This window comes from Zootermopsis nevadensis, unplaced genomic scaffold (assembly GCF_977971745.1).
Source record: "Zootermopsis nevadensis isolate Lab colony 2312 unplaced genomic scaffold, Znev_1.0 Znev_ptg000016l, whole genome shotgun sequence".
Classification (NCBI taxonomy): Eukaryota; Metazoa; Arthropoda; class Insecta; order Blattodea; family Termopsidae; genus Zootermopsis; species Zootermopsis nevadensis.
Genome location: NW_028259148.1, coordinates 5,154,988 through 5,177,004, shown reverse-complemented (window position 1 = coordinate 5,177,004; position 22,017 = coordinate 5,154,988). Strand labels below are relative to the sequence as shown.

At 38.4% G+C, this 22,017-nt stretch overlaps 2 protein-coding genes across 7 annotated transcripts in view; one reads left to right on the top strand and one right to left on the bottom strand.

Moving 5' to 3' along the window:
* The window catches only part of LOC110836801 (tectonic-2), a 134,477-nt gene that overhangs the window by 31,738 nt on the left and 80,722 nt on the right, over window positions 1-22,017 (top strand). The window lies entirely within an intron of this gene.
* Window positions 1-22,017, bottom strand: part of LOC110836803 (uncharacterized) — a 77,490-nt gene that overhangs the window by 13,603 nt on the left and 41,870 nt on the right. Inside the window, exons 1-4 of one of the 3 annotated variants that reach the window (XM_087349434.1) lie at window positions 5,361-5,554; window positions 2,347-2,789; window positions 1,955-2,177; window positions 842-981 (exon numbers count right to left, since the gene is read on the bottom strand). In XM_087349434.1, the coding sequence (XP_087205560.1) occupies window positions 842-981; window positions 1,955-2,177; window positions 2,347-2,719 (736 nt within the window). In that variant the 5' untranslated portion in view covers window positions 2,720-2,789; window positions 5,361-5,554. Of the gene's footprint in view, window positions 1-841; window positions 982-1,954; window positions 2,178-2,346; window positions 2,790-3,693; window positions 4,166-5,360; window positions 5,555-22,017 lie in introns of those variants that run through there. The other 2 variants (XM_087349432.1, XM_087349433.1) reach the window with 2 other exon arrangements.

Here is a 22,017-nt window from a genome sequence, read left to right as displayed (position 1 = left end):
AATCTTGTGCGTTAATAGAATCTAATATATATTCTGTTTATCCCCTTCTTTTCAGAATGTAACAACATTCCACGTACTAAAAATGTATGTTAGTCTTTCATTTTATAGCGACAATAGTGAGGAGTTCCGGCCATGAATATGAATCATGTTTTTTTTTGTGGATTATAGGCAAAACTTCAAAGACGGTATTAAATATTCTTTTGTGTTTAAAAATTGCTAACATGGCTACAAGGGAACCTTTGAGTTTAAGGCTGAGTTTTTATGTAGTGGTAATATATCCCAGTGTAAATTATGCAGAAATGTCATTAAGTCCTATGTTTATTAATCGATAATGTCTGTCTCTCGATTCAAATGACTGAATTAAAGGAAAAAGTGATGTTAAGGTCTTATCGCAACGATTTATACATGAAGTCGAATACCAGACTCTTTTGAGAGTTCAGTGTAAGATATTTTGTACTCAAAAACGTATTAGTTTGAGGCTTATTGTAAACGCTGATTTATTTATTTATTTCTAATTCGATTTTCAAAATGAATTTACTTGTAGTTTAAAAGCACAAGGACACAACAGGACTCTGAATTAATCCTCTGAAATCAGAAACTCGTCTAAATTATATTTAAAATTTCAATTTCTATAGCAAAAAACACAAAAAAACAACACTTCTACAATTGGTTAATGCTGGTTTAGGAAATAATCGATGTTTATTTTGAGAGTCATACGACATCCATTAATACATTCTGTGAGGAAAATGCAAGGTTACTAAATTTTAAAGCATGTGGTGCATATATTTACCAGTGGGCTTTAAAGGCTTAAGTTACTCTTTGTGCTGAATTTTGTGCATACCTTTGAAATCGCCTTCCTTAATATCCGAAATTCGATTTTCTTGTATCTCCAGCTTCTTGAGCATGTCAAGTGAAGATAACGCCGCTTTTGGAACGGCCGACAGCTCGTTGCCTCCGAGGTTGAGACGCTTCAACTTCCTGCTGAATAAGGAACAATCTCTGTTACTTACACAGCTCATTCCGAGACATCGACACTCAAATCCGTCATTTGCAAAACCACACGAGTCCACAAAACTCACTTTCGAGGGGGAGGGACAGAATGCTTTCTGAAATCTTTTGCATGTAGAGTTATGAGCTTAAGTTATTTTTTGACTCGTGTAACTGCAGAAATGAGTCGGAACTTTGGCACGCCTGTTGTCCTTGGCGAGATGGATCTACTGCTCATTTCATGTGGTTGTTATAATGAAATTACACGATAATTACCGTTTTCACTAATCTTAAAAGTAATACTAGCGATAAATGTCTATTAGTACAGGGTGTACACAAAAGAATGGTACGGTTTCAAAAGTTTAACTTTTGAAACCGCACCATTCTTTTGTGTATTTACTGTATAATAGTAACCAATCTTATGATGCCAGATGCCACCGCTGCGAGTATGAAGATGACTTCAGAGGTGCTTACTGCCTCCATCATCAGGACGATTATCATCGGTAAATTTCTGTCAAATGATTCGGTGTTGCAATCCAAAAAACAGTCTTCATGTTTCGAATTTGTTTGATTCGGTTGTGAAGGTGGTCACTTTCTGCTATTAGGGTAATCAATTCAAGGCGATTGATATGAACTGGACATTTAGAACGCAGGGGGCGATGAGAAGTGCATAGCAGTTTTTGTCGTAAAACCTAAAGGGAATATATAACTTGCCACACATAGATAAGATTGTAATGATACATATAGGCAAAGTTAGAAAAATGGCTTTGTGGACCGGACTAAAATAGCTACTGATAAGGTCAAGTGATGAGCCGTAAGAAGTGAGAAATACACGTGATCACGGGTTGAAGTTGATATTTTGTAATTATGTATTTCATGACGTTGTTAATTTGGCGCAGGAAGAAGACTTGGGGCGCAAATGTGAGGTGTGCAACAGTTTTGCAATTCTTCAAATGCTGAGACTTACTTGTCCAACCCTTTAAACGCATCGGACTCAACAGTTGAGATCATATTCTCATAGAGGGTAAGGATCTCCAAAGTGTCCAGCCCCTCGAAGTCCTTGTTGTGGATTGCGGTGATTCTGTTGTGGTTCAGGTTTAATATCAGCAGGTGATGAAGGTTGCGGAACGCGGTGGACGGCACCGAAATCAACCCGTTCTGCGAGAGATCCAACTGGGTCAGCTCTTTGCCTGAAACGAATCCGTAGTTAACTACACGGTTTACCATTCCATATGCAAACCAGCAACATATTTTAAACCAGAAGCAGGCCCAGCCCCGTGACACTCGTATCAAGGTCACCCTGGTTGCTAGGCAGAAGAATTGGATTGTAATTCTCTGATTGTCGCTGCTGATACGTACCCAGGGAGCTGAGTGAAGACACCTCAACCACAGCAAGGCTGCTGTTGTGGATGGTGAGGTGACGGATGTCCAGTCCGAGAAATACAAAGTCCTGCAGTTTGGGCAGGGTATTATGACGGAGTTTCAGGTAGAAGATCACTTCAGAGGAACCTTTGAGTACAGACATCGTGTGACTGATGTGTTGCTGGTCTGTGAACTCGCACAGAACATCAAGGCCGTTCTTCTTGACGGTACAGATGCAGGGAGTAATGTCGTGATGTGGAGGGCACTGGTGATTTTGGGATGCGACGTTCGCCCACCCCCACATCAGACATATCCACCACAGCGCAGCCACCAGCACGCCTCCACCGCCCCCACCTCCTGCTGTAGCCATTCTCACGCCTTCGGTCCGTGTAATTGCCTAGGCCATCAGGGCGTCTGATCCGAGCACCACCTTACTCAGACTGAAACATAAATAATTCTTTGAGCGTTGATTGTGCTTCTTGGGAAGCTGACAGTTGCTACCGACTCACAACATTCCGTCACTGGACCCTGCCCTGAACAGTTTTTATCCAGTTCACATCCTCACACCGTATTCCTTTAAAAATCAGTTTTAATATTATCCTCATTATCCTCTCATCGACACCTAGATCTTCAAAAGTGGCCTCTGCATATTTTATACTCAAACGATATATGCGTTTCTCATCTTGCTCAGGGTTGCTACATAGATCTATCTTGCGCTGTCATCTTAAATTAATATTTGGTGAAGCGTACACAATATGTATTTTTCTCTGTTCTCTCATTATTTCCCCTCACTAAGGTCCAAATATTCTCTTAAGTGCTTAGTTCAGAAACACCTTCAGTCTAAGATGGCTGTCTTCTGTGTTGTAACGCCATGTTGTCTAGTAGATGTTTACCGACGTTTCAGAGGTACTTCTTGCCTCATTTATTGGTAAACTTCTATCAGACTACAGGACATAACATCCCAGAAAACAGTAATGTTCATTATCGATATCAATTCTTAATTACCATCCACAATGATTAGGATTTGTGGATCTCATGAACATTGGACTGAAGCCGGGACATGCATCCATCTTGTCCTTGAAAGGCAGAGTAAGAATAAATTCGAATAGCGATTTTATTATAGTAAATTTTTATCGAAACCTCAGGGGAGGTCATGGCCTGAAAACGGGCCGAAGCACCATAGATGATGATGATTATTATTATAGTAAAAGCCAAACTTAAAACTTTAAATAATGCACAAGATTGGGGATAGTGTATAGTAATAAAAATGTAACATTCAAAGTGTAAGTGTACTTAAATTGAAGATTCATGAAACACAATAAGAGAAACTGAATGGAAGCATACCTGTTCAGTGCTGAAACACTTAACTGTGTATACACTATCGATCCTTGAACAACAGAGATCAAATAACTTCGGCACTTTTATTATAATAAACTGTATTTTCCCCTACAACATCAGTTTCGCTTGTTTCTTCACTGGTTTCAGTATTGAATATTAAATCACCACACGAAAAAGCAATTACTTGTTCTTCATTAACACTACGTACATGTTTAAGCTCCATTTGCACTGATATCACGTCATAGGTTTACATTCTGCGTAGTTTAACCAATTACTACTAACGTGTGTTGGAAATCCTCCAGTAAACGTTCTACTTTGTCCTTAAGAACAACTAAAAGTTCACATTATTGTCCTGTTAACTCTGAGTTGAATGTTATCAGTTTTGACGCAATTGTCATGGGTCGCGAATTGATATTATTGGATCACAACGCAACAACAGAAATCCCAATGGCCGCTCCCGAGATAAGAGTCGACTCTTCTATATTACATATACCGATTTAGTCAGGGTCTGTAGTTAAGTACTTGTATGACGTATGAGTATTCTTCTAATAGAGGGCTTCCTGTAGCCCAATGCATGTAGTGATTATGTATAGATGATGGGAGGGGGGACGAGGGACGGGGAGAATGCTTACAATGACGTCCACACATAGCTAAGTTTACGTTTGGTTGCAGTGTTAAAAAGAATTTCTGTGCAACATTATTTGAAGAAGTGATATTCTAAATATGAAATGTACGATGCTGGCAGACAAGTCTGAAGAACCACATTTTACCTCAAATTGTTGGAAAGTATCGTCATTAATTTTATTTTAATTGATTTAGTGTTTAATGCAAGCTATGAACTGTAGCAGTACGATTTAATACCAGACGCTTCGGGTCGGCGATACACCACGATCGGAAAAAATTAAATTGTTAGTACAGATTTGGCCTAAATTTATCTAGGACTAATTCAGAAGAACACAGAAGGTTTCAAATAACAACTTGAATGGAAGATTATATAATTTATATCTTAATTGCGTCATGTTTGTGTTTTATTGATACAATATTTTTATTTTCCGTCTGTACACAAACTTAAAATAATGTTGTTTAAAATTATTTAAAATTATAACATTCTCAGTAGACACTGCATCTTGTTACATTTTTTGTATCGACGACATGTTTCAATGTGTATTACATCATCATCAGGTCTATCAATTTTAATATATTTTAAAAACTGTTGTACATTTTGCGTTGCGTTTATTTGATTATTTTAATTTGTTTAATTTTAATTTTATTTTGTTTAATTTTAAGTTTTTTGTCTTTTCCTTTTGATTTTGGAGGTTGTACTTGGATGTTTTATATCGGGTTGTAAATGATGTGTTGTGTGTCCGATATTAAGAGACGGTAAACTGCAGAGTTGCAGTTTACCGTCTACTGAGAATGTTATAATTTTAAATAATTTTAAACAACATTATTTTAAGTTTGTGTACAGACGGAAAATAAAAATATTGAATGGAAGAGTTCATTGAGAAACCTAGCTGTACATGGATGGATACTATTTAAATGTAAACAAATATAGTGTGAGGTTTTGGACCGTATGAACTTCGCTCAGGATAGAGTCAATTGTCAGGCTGTTATGAACTCCGTGATGCAGTTTCTGATTATTTTGATGACTGAGAAGTTCGTGGCCTCCTCACCTCGACATTTCTGAGCACCTCAACTTTAACCTTGAAGATGGAGACGGTATGTTTGTCCGAAACGTCCGTATCTACCTCCGAATCTTTTTGGCGCCACAGCCCATAAGAACACACTCATCGCCGTTGAGAACCTCAGACCGTTATTTCGTTGATGGCGTGTGTAGTCCACAAACGTAACTGCGTATTGATGGTAGAGCTTTCAGTGCCACTGCCACAAAACAGTAGTTCTATCCAATGAAAGAAGAACAGCTCATATGTGTTGTTTATGATATCATGAAGCAGTCCACATACTGTAGTAGGTCACATTCATACGTCAGAGGAAATTACGTAACTTGTCTCCACAACCTTATGCGTATGTCCATGAGCTGTATCGTTGCTAGGGAATTCAGACATCTTTGTTCGGTCGAGTGTTCGAAACAGGACTTTTTAGAGTAAAGACGTACAATCGTACAGTAATCATTTTGTTATCAGTAAAATATCGTGTTAATTCATTTCCTGATTTGGGTGCTCTGACGGGCATACCCCAAACTTTGATCTTTGTGAATGGCCGGAAATCCTCCGGCGAGGAATTCCTCACTCGGAAATTCGTTGACTCCCGCAGGAATGCGTAAAAAGTGCCATAAAGAGATCGATTCTGGACCTAACCTGTTTAGTAGTTAGAATACTAGTCTTGCACTCTAAAGGTTCTGGTTCGATCTCAGCCTTTGTCTGCAGTCTAAGAGTGGGAAGGGGGTCTAGGACCTGCCCTATAGACCCAGGGCAGGCAGTAACCATAATTTGACCTCCGAACTTTGTGAATAGCCTGAGAATTACCCGGCTGGAATAGCGATCTGGCCTAATATTAAAAGTCCAGGGTTTGTTACCAACTGTTGCCACTGATGCAAAATCATAATTTGGCCTTTGACCTATTTGAATGGCCGGGAATTTCTCCAGGATGACGTCATTTCCCAACCAGAGCGCGAAAACGCTTGATGTGAAGTGTCCATCGTTGTTATCCAATTTAATTGAAAACTTAATTCCGCAATGTCAAGAGGGCTGTATTCTGAGATGGTGCGCCGTATAGTCGGGTAGACGTTTAAAGGCGGTTCAGAGGTGCTTACTGCCTCCATCGTCAGGACGATGTCCTCAGACCTTGTGGTTAGCTAAAGTACAGACGTATGCAGCCGGAAACGGACATGTTCGTGTCGGTAATCGAATTTGAGACAGACGATAGTTCAAATGCAAGAAATCTGCCGAGGCAGTTCACAAGACACGCCTCTGTTGCGAAGAAGCCACTAGAATTATTTGAATGAAAATTTCTAGAAATGCGGAAACAGCCAGATTTAATGAAAAGTCATTACTTCCACAGAAACACTTCTAGCCTCATCTGAGGTCGCATATTAATTGCTAAGAGTAATGAGTCTCACGTCATTGGAGAGACATTGCTGCTACCAACAGCCATGGAAATGTGTGAAATTTTATAATGTGAAAAGTACGACTAAGTAATTAAAGAAATTTCTTTCTAATGATACCGTTATAGACAAATTGAATCAATGCCATAAGACATCAAAGACAAACTATCACTAAGTATGATTTTAGGTTTTCACAGCGGTGAGTATGAAGATATGTCCTGTGGGTTGTTGTACCCTGATGACGGAGGCAGTATGACCTCTGAAACGTTGGTTAACATCGACCAGACTACACAGCGCAACAACCCAGAAGACAGAAATCTTCATACTCATCGCCCTGATGATGGAGGCAGTATGACCTCTGAAACGTTGGTAAACATCGACCAGACTACACAGCGCAACAACCCAGAAGACAGAAATCTTCATCGCCCTGATGATGGAGGCAGGATGACATCTGAAACGTTGGTTAACATCGACCAGACTACACAGCGCAACAACCCAGAAGACAGAAATCTTCATCGCCCTGATGATGGAGGCAGTATGACCTCTGAAACGTTGGTTAACATCTACCAGACTACACAGCGCAACAACCCAGAAGACAGAAATCTTCATACTCATCACCCTGATGACGGAGGCAGTATGACATCTGAAACGTTGGTTAACATCGACCAGACTACACAGCGCAACAACCCAGAAGACGGAAATCTTCATCGCCCTGATAACGGAGGCAGTATGACCTCTGAAACGTTGGTTAACATCGACCAGACTACACAGCGCAACAACCCAGAAGACAGAAATCTTTATCGCCCTGATGATGGAGGCAGTATGACATCTGAAACGTTGGTAAACATCTACCAGACTACACAGCGCAACAACCCAGAAGACAGAAATCTTCATCGCCCTGATGATGGAGGCAGGATGACATCTGAAACGTTGGTTAACATCGACCAGACTACACAGCGCAACAACCCAGAAGACGGAAATCTTCATCGCCCTGATAACGGAGGCAGTATGACCTCTGAAACGTTGGTAAACATCTACCAGACTACACAACGCAACAACCCAGAAGACAGAAATCTTCATCGCCCTGATGATGGAGGCAGGATGACATCTGAAACGTTGGTTAACATCGACCAGACTACACAGCGCAACAACCCAGAAGACGGAAATCTTCATCGCCCTGATAACGGAGGCAGTATGACCTCTGAAACGTTGGTTAACATCGACCAGACTACACAGCGCAACAACCCAGAAGACAGAAATCTTCATCGCCCTGATGATGGAGGCAGTATGATATCTGAAACGTTGGTAAACATCTACCAGACTACACAACGCAACAACCCAGAAGACAGAAATCTTCATCGCCCTGATGATGGAGGCAGGATGACATCTGAAACGTTGGTTAACATCGACCAGACTACACAGCGCAACAACCCAGAAGACGGAAATCTTCATCGCCCTGATGATGGAGGCAGGATGACCTCTGAAACGTTGGTTAACATCGACCAGACTACACAGCGCAGAAGACGGAAATCTTCAAACTATTACTACTATTTGTGTTTGTCAGGTATATAGCCTGAAAAAAAACTCTCATGAAGGTTTCATGTTCTGTCGACCGCTCACAGTGAGGTCGACAGGAAGTGTAATGTTCAAGACTCTGATCTCTGTATCACATCAGAAGATATTTCTTGTTCGGGTTGTATCGGCATCCGAACTACTGGAGCTTCATCAGCTTCGACAGGATACAAGAAAGGCTTTCGGCCTGAAGTCAACCAAGTTACTCCTCAGATGAACTTTGTACATTGCATCATTCATACAGAGACTTCAGAATCACGTGACCTTCTGCCACAATTAAATACTTTGCTACCAGAAGCCGTAAGAATTCAATCCGTACCTCAAAGAAATACAACGCGTTTTAATTAAAGAGATTAATTGGTTGATATGTTTAAGGACATAATCGGCGTTTACTGTGTTAATCAGACGACACCCATAAATACAGTGAGTGGGTAATGCAGAGTTATTTATAGTTAGAACAGGTTGTATATGTTGTTATCATCGGGGTTTAAAGGGTTAAACGTAACGTTATTATTGTCGGTGATGTAAGGGAGGTTTTGTAAGCAAATTTTCCACGAGATTGCTACTACAATAGATCAATGCGAAGTGGCACAGATGTGAATTATTCAGTGACAGCCGAACGCGTGTTCAGAATGCGAAAGCCATCCTTGAGAGTCCGTACTATGCTACTCGCCTACTCGAATGAAATGTTGTACATAATTGATATCAGAAGTCTATAAGCTCGTCATTTATAGTCTGGTGCAAATAAAAAATTCAGCGTCAGACATTTCTGGCTTGCCTCTTCTCTTGTGGTACACTCAACCTTTTAAGCTTCTGTAAAATTGATTCGACATGTATCTTGGTCACGAATGTTCACGCCTGTTACGCATGCGCCCTGTGTAGGTCTGTCTGTTAAAGTGCCGTGGCTTTCACATTCTTTGAAATTTGGTTTGGAAATACAAAAGGTTAATATAAAAAATTAATTCTGTGGCTAAGTCCGTACCACAAAGTAACCTTTGCCACACTTTACAGTTATAAAGATTAATTTGTTAATTGTATGTCATATTTCGCCCTGATGATGGAGGTAGTAATCACCTCTGAAACGCCAGTAAGGTTCCACCAGACTACACGGCGTAAGAATTATTATGATAAACGGTGAATCATTCTTAACAGACATTATGCTTAAGATATTCTGAATATGTATGAATATTTTTGATGAAAAATACGTAATAACGAATTTATGACGTCATACTAAAAATGTTCAGGAACGGATAGACTACGTTTAAATTATTTGTTATAATTGGTTTTTAAATTGTGAGCCTGTAGATTTTGAAGGGTTCTGACGGTGGTGTAACGTAACGCAGAATATAATAGTTATTTGTTTCAGAACAAAATTTGTTCTGAAACACAGAATTCCATTTTGCTTTGGATGATGGTACATTGTCAATTATAAAATGTTTATGTGCAGTCTGTATATACGCTGTTAGCTGTCAACAGTTTCCTTAACATTGTTATTTGAATATGTTACAACTTAGTGTCCTCTAAATATCAGTAGCTTAAAATTCCTTCATACAGTAAACAAAATTTACGTCTGTGCCAATATGTTGGCTTGTAAAGGAATTGTTTTACTTCGCATTTAAAATTGGTACGACCACGCAGATTTTTTTTACATATTTCTCCCAGTGTATTTTTCTTTCTGCTGATTGTTCTTTTTAATATTATGAAGACAAGATTGGATCTTTTATTCAGAGGTGGTGCAACCATTTCCTTTATTAGTAATATGAAGGTATGAAAATAATGTGTTTTTTCTTAGAAATTTTCCCTTAAAGAATGACGGGAAACTGTAAAGCAGTTCTTAAAAACATGATTTTTTTTAAAAGGATAACAAGGTAACAGAAATTAGAGGCTGTGAAGCGTGAACGTAAACATTTATTATGCTGCTTTTTATATAAGTAAATGTACATAGTAAGTTTGAGTGCTTTGCTTTACAAAGGAAAATACAGATATTAAAATTAAATAATGTTTTGTAACAAAAAATATTTGCTTAATTAAAGAATATAAAGTAAAAAAATCTCAAATATAATCTCATGCCGAGTTCATAATAGCTCTTTTGTGTTGTATGGAAGAGCATGTGAACGGTAGGTTTCGTTCTACCTGCAAAGCCATGCACTTGTACCCCGTGTGTAGTGGTTATATTTTGCTGTGTCCTTTCGCGACTTAAAATTACCTGCTCCAATATCGACAGAATTTCAGGGATACGAAATAGCAAGTGCCTTTTTCAATCTAAATATTTTACCTATTCAACTCTGGCCAGTATCGATTTACTGTAAACTAACCAGGAGTTTAAAACAGCGTACAAACTACTACAATTTCAATTGATTTTTTATTTGAACTGCGAAACTATTGGAAATCTTATCAAGCCTGGGCGCTTCTCGCATTGGTCAGATACGACAAGAAAATTATATTCATACACTTTTATATCCAGCACGATATATGAAACCTTTTCTACACTTTGTCTGCTTAGTTTGCAGTTGGTCGACATTCCTTATGCAGAAGTGTTATAGTTCTTTGAACTATAATTTGTTGCATACCCTGAAATCGTCTTGGTATGACAATTACACTCGTTGCATCCACTTAGCTGTGTTTTAAAACGCCTGATATTGTGTGTAATGCCTTAATTTGTGTTATATTTTCCCTATAAACTGTCACACAATTATGTTTCTGTAGGCTGACGAAACTTAATGTGAGTTACGTGTATTATTTGATTATTTCTGATTCACTAACAAAACTACATTCCGCCTTTCCACCAGTGACCACCTCTACAAACCACAGACGAGCCTTTTTGTCATTCAAAACCACTCCGTTTTAAACAAACGTTTCTGCAAATATTTGATCGTCTCCTAGGATTCATTTTCGCTTGTACATACAAATTAAACTAATGCATCCTAGCTTTTATGGAATGAATATAACTTTAAATTTTATTAATTATTTAGCGTTTCTGAGACATTCAATGATACATAGTAATTAAATATTTATTTATTACAACATTTACAGTAATAGCATAATGTGATATGCATTAAAGCTTAGATTAAATTAGGTACACAGTAATTTTTCTTACTCTATCTACTGCGATCACAGAGGCATACACGCGATGTGTCAGAACGTATGACGAATGAACGCAATAAATTTTAGTGTAACATATAATATACGTTAAGCACTTATTTTCATAATATTTGATCTTCAGTAAATATTATTAGGATAATGAGATCGGGGAAGATCATTTGGAATATGACATCTGTATACACATTTCTGGACGTAAAATTTTAAAGAAAGAATGCCACTTCGGAGTAATTGGCCGTAAGCGTCTCAAGAAGGACTCTGCTCTGCTGAGTTTGTAATCGACACGGTCATTACTAGAGGAAATGTAGCAAGCAAAGGGCGATCATTACGTACTCGTATGACCTTAAGAAGAGTTGAAAACAGAACAATTACCAGTGCAAAACTAGAGCTGTTTATCCTGCTTTGTAGACAATAGACGCAATTTGAAACAATTAACATGGGGGTTAAATTGTAGGTTTGAAAAAGAGTCATTAATTTCAAGTTGAAGCTCTTAGATGGTATTTGCCTTTTCGTATGGAGCACTGCCAGATAGATCGGTCGAAGGGCTGAAAGCGAGAAAAAGTAGGAACCAGCGAATATAATGTAAAGATATAAAGAAATTAAGAGAGGAATACAGCATTTTTATTTGGATACATGTGACTCCTTCATGCTCCATTCCTTTTGATTCCCATGTTCTCGTTACATGTCTTCGGTTTAGATTCCTTTTATTATTTTGCCGATCTTAAAGGTCAGAAGTAATTCATTTTCGTTTGCTGGCGAAGAAGTCTTCAGCCACTGGCTGACGTGCAGTGACTCCGAACTGGCCGCACGTAGAGGCTTCACGTCAGGCACTTCAGTATCATAGAAACGTAGGAAAGGATTTTTTATCACCTCGCCACCTTCCACAATTTCTTCTTCCTTATGGCGCCGTTTTAGAAGTCTGGCTTTGCCCGTCCTTTAGAAATTCTTCAGCAGTCAACGATATTGTGTTCGCTGTACCACAGAAACTGTTCAGAAACCGTAAGGACCACTTTCGTTTGAATATTTGCGACTCAGTAGCAGGTAGCTGCTGGTTTCATAAATCGCCGTGCATTTCTTGGCTAGCTGCGTAATTATTAACTTTTCAAGGAAGACCGTGTATGATGCTCAGTGGTGTCTGTTATAAATTTGTGTTCAAATACCGTTCTCATGCCTTTTATACTTTTATTTTCATATCTGTGTTTCATTTTATTGAAATGTCTAGGCGTTAACCAGAATAAGTACATAAACTTTAGAAGCGATTTTGACTAAAGTGGCATTGAGATATTGCTTGTCTATCCCTTGAGTAAAGGAAACTTTCGGATATCCTACTGTTATGTTCCTGTCCCAAGGGACAGATTCCAAGGAACAAGAAAGCAGGATTTCGTATTGGACTCGTAGGATCACGTATGTGGTAGGTCATCGAAATCTCTAGATACACGGAGACGAAGGAGAAATTTGTGGTCGTCCCCGTCCGTCCATCTGTTGTATATTCGACCACTAGCTCCATCTGACGACAGAGACATACAGTCATGCGTTTATCACCTGGCATTAACTCGTCGCGATACTTCACATCCCCTAGATTTTTTGTAACATCAGAATTTTGAAGTTATTCGGAATTAAGAGATTAAAATTAACTCTTCTAGGATGTTTCGCCTTATATTCTTGTTTAAATTTACCAAAATTTTAGATATGCTTCATGCCTTCATCATCAGGACGATGGGTGACCATGATAATGGAGGCTGTGTCTCCGATACTTCGGTAAACTTGTCAGACTGTACAGGGTAGTCCCATAAGACAGAAATCTTCATTAATTAATTATTCAGTTTTGGTCCGTCTAATCACAATTCAAATTTAAAATTTACAATTAAGATAATTAAAATATCATTTGATGTTCCTCATCGAACAATCGATGAGGAACATCAAATGATATTTTAATTATCTTAATTGTAAATTTTAAATTTGAATTGTGATTAGACGGACCAAAACTGAATAATTAATTAATATATGGTTTCACAATATACGCAACTATATTATCTTAGAAATCTTCATACTTACCGCTATGAAAACTTCAAATCTTACACAGTAATCTTTATACTTGTCGACGTGAGAGTAAAGTCTCGCCTACCTGAAACGCGTTTGTTGTGTGTCCTAAAGATAACCTGTGGTTCGTCAGTTACTTAATCCTTTTGTTATGCCAGTTACGTGCAGTTTCTCATCAGCCATTATTTAGATGGAAGCTGCGAGGAGAGGGAAGTGGGTGGTTACGAAATCAAGAATACAAAGGATCATGAGGCAACCTGTAATAAATCAAGAGCTCAAGGAAGAAGAAAATGGCGTCAGAAGCGTCCCAGGAGATAGGCCTATTTGTTTTCTGTGAAGCTGTGTTCACATTGTTTGTGCGTTGTATTTGTGAAAAGTTGCGACGATCCGAAAGAAAGAAGTAATTTTTTTTTTGATACGTCAGAAACAAAACAGAGGAAAAAGAATGCCAGCCAAAAGAGAATTACGTCTTACAAGACCGTTCTGTATCAGTAACGGATGTGAGTCTCGCACGATAAAGTTCAGTGGCGGTAAAGAATCCTCGGGTTCTGCGAAACGCAGAGATATACTTTTGTCCAGTTGAGTGTTATAAACTCCTGAGGTATGACTATCCTCCATACTTTGTTTACTTTTGTAGTATAAGTAAAAAGTAAAGTTTGTCCTGCTATGCGCCATGTAGGCGTTTGGGGTGAGAGGAGGTATAGCTCCTCCTTTCCTTGACCCCAGCACTAGATGGGGGTGAGTGGTCAGCATCACGCCCCGGCCGGCTTTACCCCCGGGAAAGGACCCCGGTACCCATTGGAGAGGAGACTGGGTGGGCCCCAGAGGCTAGAGGAAAAATCCTCTGCCCCCGTCGGGGATCGAACCTCGGTCGTCCAGCCCCTAGCTAGTCACTATTGTAGTATAAGTAGGTAGGTAATATATCTATCTGACGTATATTCTCCGTTCAACTGTTTCCAGTTAAGATCGAATGTGTTTATTGAAGTTAGGGGTGGGTCGTATTTTATGAAAATTATAATATAATCTGACCAAATCCACCTTCGAAAAATTAATTATGAATTTCGATGGTGTATTTAATTCAAAATATTCTCCACAACGCATATCTTCTGTTTTAAATCGAAATCTTCATTTCAACATGGCCGCCTTGAATATACTGCGTGAGATGCCATGTTGCAGTCTGTCAGATCTACAAGAAGAGACGGTGACAGCTTGTTCCGTCTGGGGATTAGAACTCTTGACGTATTCTCATGCGACCTGTTACATTTTGAAGTCTAGTTAAATCCGTCAACTCGTCTGTTCGAGCATTGTTTAATATTCATGCAGATTAGCATCATCTTATCTGCTGTAGGGGTCATTGAGGTATTGCTTTGAAATAACCTTGATTTTCATAAATTATAAGTTATGACAAAAATCATCGTCGTCATTACATATTAAGCCCTTGCCTTATTCCATTTCAAAGGGTTAAAATTTCATGAGGGCTTTTGTCACTCGTCCTTGACATATCCACCTTGATCAATCTTGAGTTCGGTTTTCGGCTATTTTTTGTCAAATATTTTTATTACGTTTATGATCTGTCTCGTCGTACTCTCACATCGCTTTGTGGAAAAGAATTTGTGCTGTCTCTATTGTTTTCATGTGTTCCTTAATTAATATTCATAATTCTAATCGATATTAAATTATATGTATGGTGTCATTCACTTCAATAATTGAAACGTTGCAAATATCCCTAGCGTCCGCCGCGATCACATTCACAAATAATTAGGTTCATTTAAACATTATATCGTTTCACCTCGCAACCACAATCGATTTGTGTCTCGTTCGTAACTCATGAATAAACCCTTCTTAAAAATATTATGGTCGCGTAACTGTTCTGAAAATTTACTGTATTTTGTAAAAACTGAAGGTTTGCCATCATGTTCACAGGAGACAGCCATCGGGCATTATTTTGAGGCAGATGAATCCAATCCATACCTTCATGCCGAGTTTGTAAGGACAACTTAAATGTTATGCTTCCATTTTCGAGTGTGTTTTAGAACTAGTATGTTATGTTCAGAATTTCTACTGTCTAAATATTATATGTATTTCTCATCCTATTATGCGTTTCGCCCATCTAATTTTGTTTGATTTGATCTTAGTAGTAAATCAAAATTGCTGTTTTATGGAATGTTGTGTCTTACAATCTCGCAGAAAATGATCGAAGTTTCAGAGGTGCTATCTCCATCATGAGGGCAATCGCCCTGATGATGGAATCAGTAAGTACCTCTGAAACTTCAATCATTTTCTGCGAGACTACACGACTCCTGTTGACGTAATAAAGTTGTATATCAGAGTTGTAATTCTGTAATATAAATTTCAAATTCAGACAATTACAACGGAAGTGCGATCACTTAATGCAGTAGTATGTAACCCCAGCATGTCGACTACACGCTGCGCAGTAATGTCGAAGAAATTGCCTAGAAATTACGGCGCACCGTTACTGATGGTTGTGCCAACCGCTAGGTTACATTTTGTTATGAAATTTCATACCGTTCTTTGACCTCATTATTTAAAAGTGAGTACACTTTTAGTCGGAAGACCTGGACATAGATTGGCGGATAATATTAAAATAAATGTCAGAGAAATGATATGGCGTGGACTGGATACGTCTGCTTTATGGTAGGGGCCTGTGGGCTCTTGTGAACACTGCGATGAACCTTTAGACTCCAGAGGATGCTGGTAATTTCTTGACTAATTTCACTTCTCAAGGACTCTACTCCGAGGAGTCAGTTTCCTCTTAGGTGTGTTTATAATACTTAGCCGCTTTCTGAGGACTTGCTGAATGAGAAACTCCGTTTAGTGGCAAAGAATTCGTACCTCTTTGCCTGCCTTTGTCATAAAAATTTAAGGCTTCTTAAGGAACTAATGAGTCCTCTTCTAGTACTCTGTGGCGTCGCTGTAGACGGACATGAAACCCGTTAGAGGATTTATTTCTGGGCGAAGGAGTAAAAACGCTAAAAACAGTTGCCATGGGCATTGAGGCATGCGCCCTATTGACGCACCAGACTTGGTAATACAGATTTCTGGACGATAATTTAATTATTTCTTAAATTGTATGTAGACTTGTTGAATAGAAACGTTTCTATTTCGAGAGGCGCATCTGTGTTACAGGGATTCGAACAGGGGAACGTCCACAAACGGATTGTTCATTTCTACAGAAGCTTATGCCACGTTGAGGAGATATTATTGTCAGAATTTGGGTCGGTTTGCTATTAGGACAGTTGATCGAAACTCGTTTTCTTTCTCGGCGTGTCTTCTCGGCCTTGTTCTAGATGCTACTAAAAGAAGTGATTTTATTTTAAAAATAGAGCATGTGGATTTAGATTTCATTACAGAAGTCTAACAATTTCTCTTGAGAAAGTGAGAACTCTGCTAACACAGAATTTATTCCCACGTTTTTATTCCGGGAACAATACTTTACATGCTTTTGCTTTCTCTGTTTTTTTGTCCATTTTACTAACTTTCCTCATCATATAGTTCAGCTACGAGAAATCTCATTTTGTTGAAACACGGTTCGTTTCTTATTCAACCCTGGAGATTACTACTTTACAGAACAAACGAGGAGCTACAGAACAACAGCACAACCTGAAACCCAACACGAAGCACGTTTTGGCCTCAACATGAACGTACAGAACTGTCTGCGTATTGTGGGTTTAATCATTGAATTGTATTGGATAAACGAAGAAACCGTTGCAGGATAATTGAGGGAAATTGCATAACGAGAAATTTAATGGTTTATACTCTCCGGTAAATGTTATTAAGGTAATGGAGTAAAAGATCATTAAAAGTGCGTGGCATATAACAAACGTGTGTGAGATATGATACAACACTTTAGTCAAAATATCTGAAAACAGGGTAGGAGAGGAACGTGTACGTAAATGGGAGATAATGCATCTCGCAGGAAAAGGACCAACCTTTATCTGTCTCAAAATAAAGCTATATTGTGAGATTTAAGAATTCTTAACGTTATATTGTTTTTTTTACGAGACAATTACGACAATGGGTAATGTAATATTTGACATCGTGTAGGTCTGAAACATGTAAAATGGGTGCATCCAGTTCTGAGTTTCATCTTGCGAGGTGAACTCGCCTCTTTACGCCGGAAATCGATTCTGCAGAGTTTACAATGTTTCGTTTTTCGTTATGGATGTTGGGGGGGGGGGGAGGTGCTGTTTGCTGTAACGATCAACACGATGTGGGGAAAGCACACAGAGTTACACATCTGTATTAACAGTGCTGGGTTGTAGGATACCCGTTTATGTTTATTCAGACCCAGGGCCAGGACTTGAGAAGTAAATTTAATATTTATGTATTTTGGAATTAAAGCAATGAAGCGTAACAAAACTTTGTGTGTTGTGAGGGATTTGTGAATGAATATCCGCTTATCTAAATACCAGCTGCAAGGTGAATTCGTTTAAAAAAGTCAGATGGTAGTTTTGTATATGGACTGGAAAGCACAAAGTAATATCCCGGTATTTCTTTGGAGTAACTGAAGAAACCTACGAACAACTGGAGCCAGGACAGTTTGTGGTCTTCAGTTCTGTTTGATGTGTATGGGATGGTATATATATTGGGGGGCGTGTGAAATGCATGAGGAGAGACCGCTTGACAGACTTAGGCATAAGCGGAATGTAATATTGAAGTGCATATTAAATAAGGTGTGATGACGTGAAATTGACTCTGCTTATTTCAGAGAGGGTCCAGTTACGGATTCTCCCGAACATGATGAAGGTACTTGTAATTTATCCAGTTATATTGAGTTAAAGTACAAAGAAAGAAAGATATTTGTTGTGCCTTTAAGCGACTCTTAAAATGAAATAAAATGAATGAAATTTGTAGAGGATAACAACAGGACATTGTACAGCGAATGTTGTTAAAGTATGTTAAAGGATACACAAGTGAAATGAACGAAAGTAAATCGTAACCAATATATCTTTGTGAAATTTGGCGTAGTTTCGCCGTATCTGATCGATATCGGTCAGCTTGTTACGGCGTTGTTTTCTGAAAGACGACGGACATGATGAAATAACAGGTGGCTTTAGAAACTCGCGTAAAATGTAATTAATGTATTATGTTAAATGTAATTGTGATCAATATTTGTTATTTTTCGTACGGTCATTTTTGTTTCTAATTTACACAAAAATCCTTTTGTTGCATTAAAATATGATGTATTGTTTGTTGAAATTAAATGATGCGATAAAATAGCGAATTAAAAACTAGGCAGCACACAATTTAATGTTTAAGAACAAATGTCTCTTATGAACAAAATATGTAGAACTTGCTTATGATATTTCAATTTAGGTATATATTTGTGCTGAAGAGGTTGTACGAATTATTTAGGTACAGGAGTCAAACCTACGTCTTTACTGTGAAATTATTAGTATACGACTCGTCCAGGCACATAACTTCTGAGAAAGGATTAAATAATGCAGAGTGTCCTTTCGTTATGGTTCGTGTTTCAGAAGTTTATATTGAGTATGGGATATTTAATATTGACGTAACAGTAGTATATTTTATATACTGTGACGTTAAGGAAATCGAAATCGCCTTCTTCACTCCCAGATATTTATTTCTAGGCGGTTATTAGTGGTCGTAACACACAACTCCTGGATAACTGGTTGAGTAGTCAGTCTGTGGCTGCCCTGTGATCTAGAAGTCATACAACCAATTTTTAGACGTATTTTCCCCAAGTACAGAGTATTTATACAAGACACTGCCTTGGGTAACGTGAGGACAGTTGGATCAGTAATGAATGCTTCAATTTAAGTTTCATATATTAACTAAAATTCTGCAAGCAGCATAATAATTATGTTGGTAACTTGTACCAACGTAGGCTTGGCAAAGTGTGTCGCCGCCAGTGTAAACTTTCTGAACCATAGTTTGAGAATATGGCGTACACGTTGGGACAGCATGTACTTATAGTGAAATAATTTTATTCAACTGGTAGTGTGATTCAAGAGCACGACGATTTAAGAAGGAAATTGAGTTGCAGGAACTGTCGAGGCTGGTCATCACTAAACAGGTTGGTACAAATTTCCGTAATACGAGTGCTTGGACCGGTGATAATAGCATCGTTGTTGTCTGTGGAAACAGAACAGCTTGCAAATCTCATAGATGTGAGGTACTTTGAGCTATTTCAGCCACGCGATCTGTTCGTCCTAGTTTAATCGCTGGCAAAGTAACACCCGAAAATTATCGGGCCCTTCTTGGAGAAAACTTCCACCAAGGCTTGGCTAGTATCTAATATTTAGTTTAATTTGTTTGTTTTTTGTATTTGTAATGTTTTACTTTTATTATTGTTAAAATTAATTTAATTATTATATTATATTTTATCCCGTACTGTTGTTCAGTACTTGACTGTTATTGGCTTTATCTGGCTGTTGTCAAGCATTTAAATAAATTAATTTAATAGTATTATTATTATGTTGCTCTTGTGTTATGTAGTACAACATTTATATATTCTTCCAGTTTGATTGGTCTTGCGGCGCACTAATAGACAGACCGAAGCATTCGATGCCCTTTATAAAAAACACGTTTGACTAGTGGAAGTAAATTAATGTTAACTGCCAAAAATAACAAAAGAACGCGATCACAAAACATTGCACAAACTGAGAATGGGAAACTCCGTTATTTTTGTATTCAAACGACGAAGGGAAATAAACGCTGAAAAGAACGAACAAATGCGCCAAAAATTATTTCAAAGCCAAATTCTTTAATTGTGATTTAGTGAGTAAAGTTTTAGTATGATGAGGGGTTATGTACGTATGAGTAAATGATGTCTGTTCTTATGGTTTAATATCCTTCGTCAGTTTTGTGCTGTGCAGCAACAGACAGTTAAGAAATTCTTCAAAATCATGTTTCATTTTTGTTGTTGCTGTTCGTATAGTTTTGTTTTTGTCAGGGAGACGTGACCCAATTATTTTCTCGACGTTCTTCATTAACTAAACAGTTACTAACAGCGACAGATAGTCATATATAGACGATATTAAAAAATTATTAAGATGAGCATGTTCAAGGTCGTTTGGTTTTTGATTTGTTTAAGTGGATCAGCAGGTTTCGTGATTGCTAATTCACGTGGTCATTAAGTAAAATTTCACAGACGGTACACAGTTCTTACTCATACTCAAGAGTGTCTCAAGGGACAACACTGGATTGGTAGAAATATTATTTTGATTCGCTGTTTATTTAACGGCACTTTTTATGAATAGGGCGTGTAACGTCGAAGGATAGGATGACTCGGGAGGGATGTGTATATTGTTATGATATTATTCCGGCTTTTAGCCAGAGGGGCCGTTGAAAATGTGATGTACTGCTCTGAAGTGTTAGGTACTCGGCCTGTTCGTTCCGGTGATATGCGTAGAATTGTTTTGGACGTCGCTGTACCCCGCTTTAGTCCTTGAACTTCAAAACGCGAAACGCAGTACTACAACGGTGAGTGTGTTTATTTGAGCGAACGTTGTGTGCGCAACTGGTGTGTGATTTTGTGGCTGTGGTGGAGCACGATTGTGTATAAAGTTGGTTTATTTACATTTTAAATAATTCTAGCTAGTCTCTTGGGTGAAACTCGCCCGTATTTTTTTTTTGTTTATTTAACATCAAATGACAAGATGATTGGTGGGAAAGTGAATTGGGAAAGATTTGGATGAAAGATTTCTGACCGAGGAGCTGAGGAAAATCACGAAGTGACTCAGAATACCCGATCTATGGCCCCAAGTTTCAACAAGAACGTTCCGAATTTGATCGGAACTGAAGCATTTCTGCTAACCAATTGACCGATTTTACGTGGCTGAATTAAAAAAAGAGGAATTTTCAAGAAATTCAATAGATTCACTCTGACGATGGCAACTGCAGTGTTTGTCGAAACGTTTGATAATTTTCAACTTTCGACGCGGCTAAGGATTAGCTCTATCTATTCAGCCCAACAGAGTAGGTACCTGAAGACCTAAATGGAGCCCCATCTCCGAAACGTCATTTTCTATGTGATTATTTTACCAGACGAAGGAAAATGTCCAAAGAACTTTTTATTTAAATTCACCCCCGAAAGTTGAAGTTGTACATTGAACTCGGCCGTGAAAACCAAAGGAAAGAACTACTTAAGGAGCTTTCATGAAGGGCTTCAACGGAATACATTGTTCTACTTAAGTATCTCATTACTAAGTCTATTATGTAGCATGCATGTGGTGATGAGAAATGGCATACAAAATTTTGGTCTGAATACGTGAAGGGATGCGACATCTTGGTAGACCTAGACATACGAGGTGCGATCGGAAAGTTTCAAGACTGCGCCTATAATTTAAAAAAAAACCGTACACTTATCTCAGGTATTAAATTCATCCATCGCCCTCGAAGTAGTTCTCCTGGGAGTGAACACAACGATCCCAGCGCCGCTGCCAAGCCTGGAAGCATCCCTGGAAATCTTTATTTGTCAGCCTGTCAAGCACCATCTGCGATTCTGCCTGAATCTCTTCTATCGTCTCAAATCTCCTTCCCTTTAGCTGAATTTTCATCTTTGGGAAGAG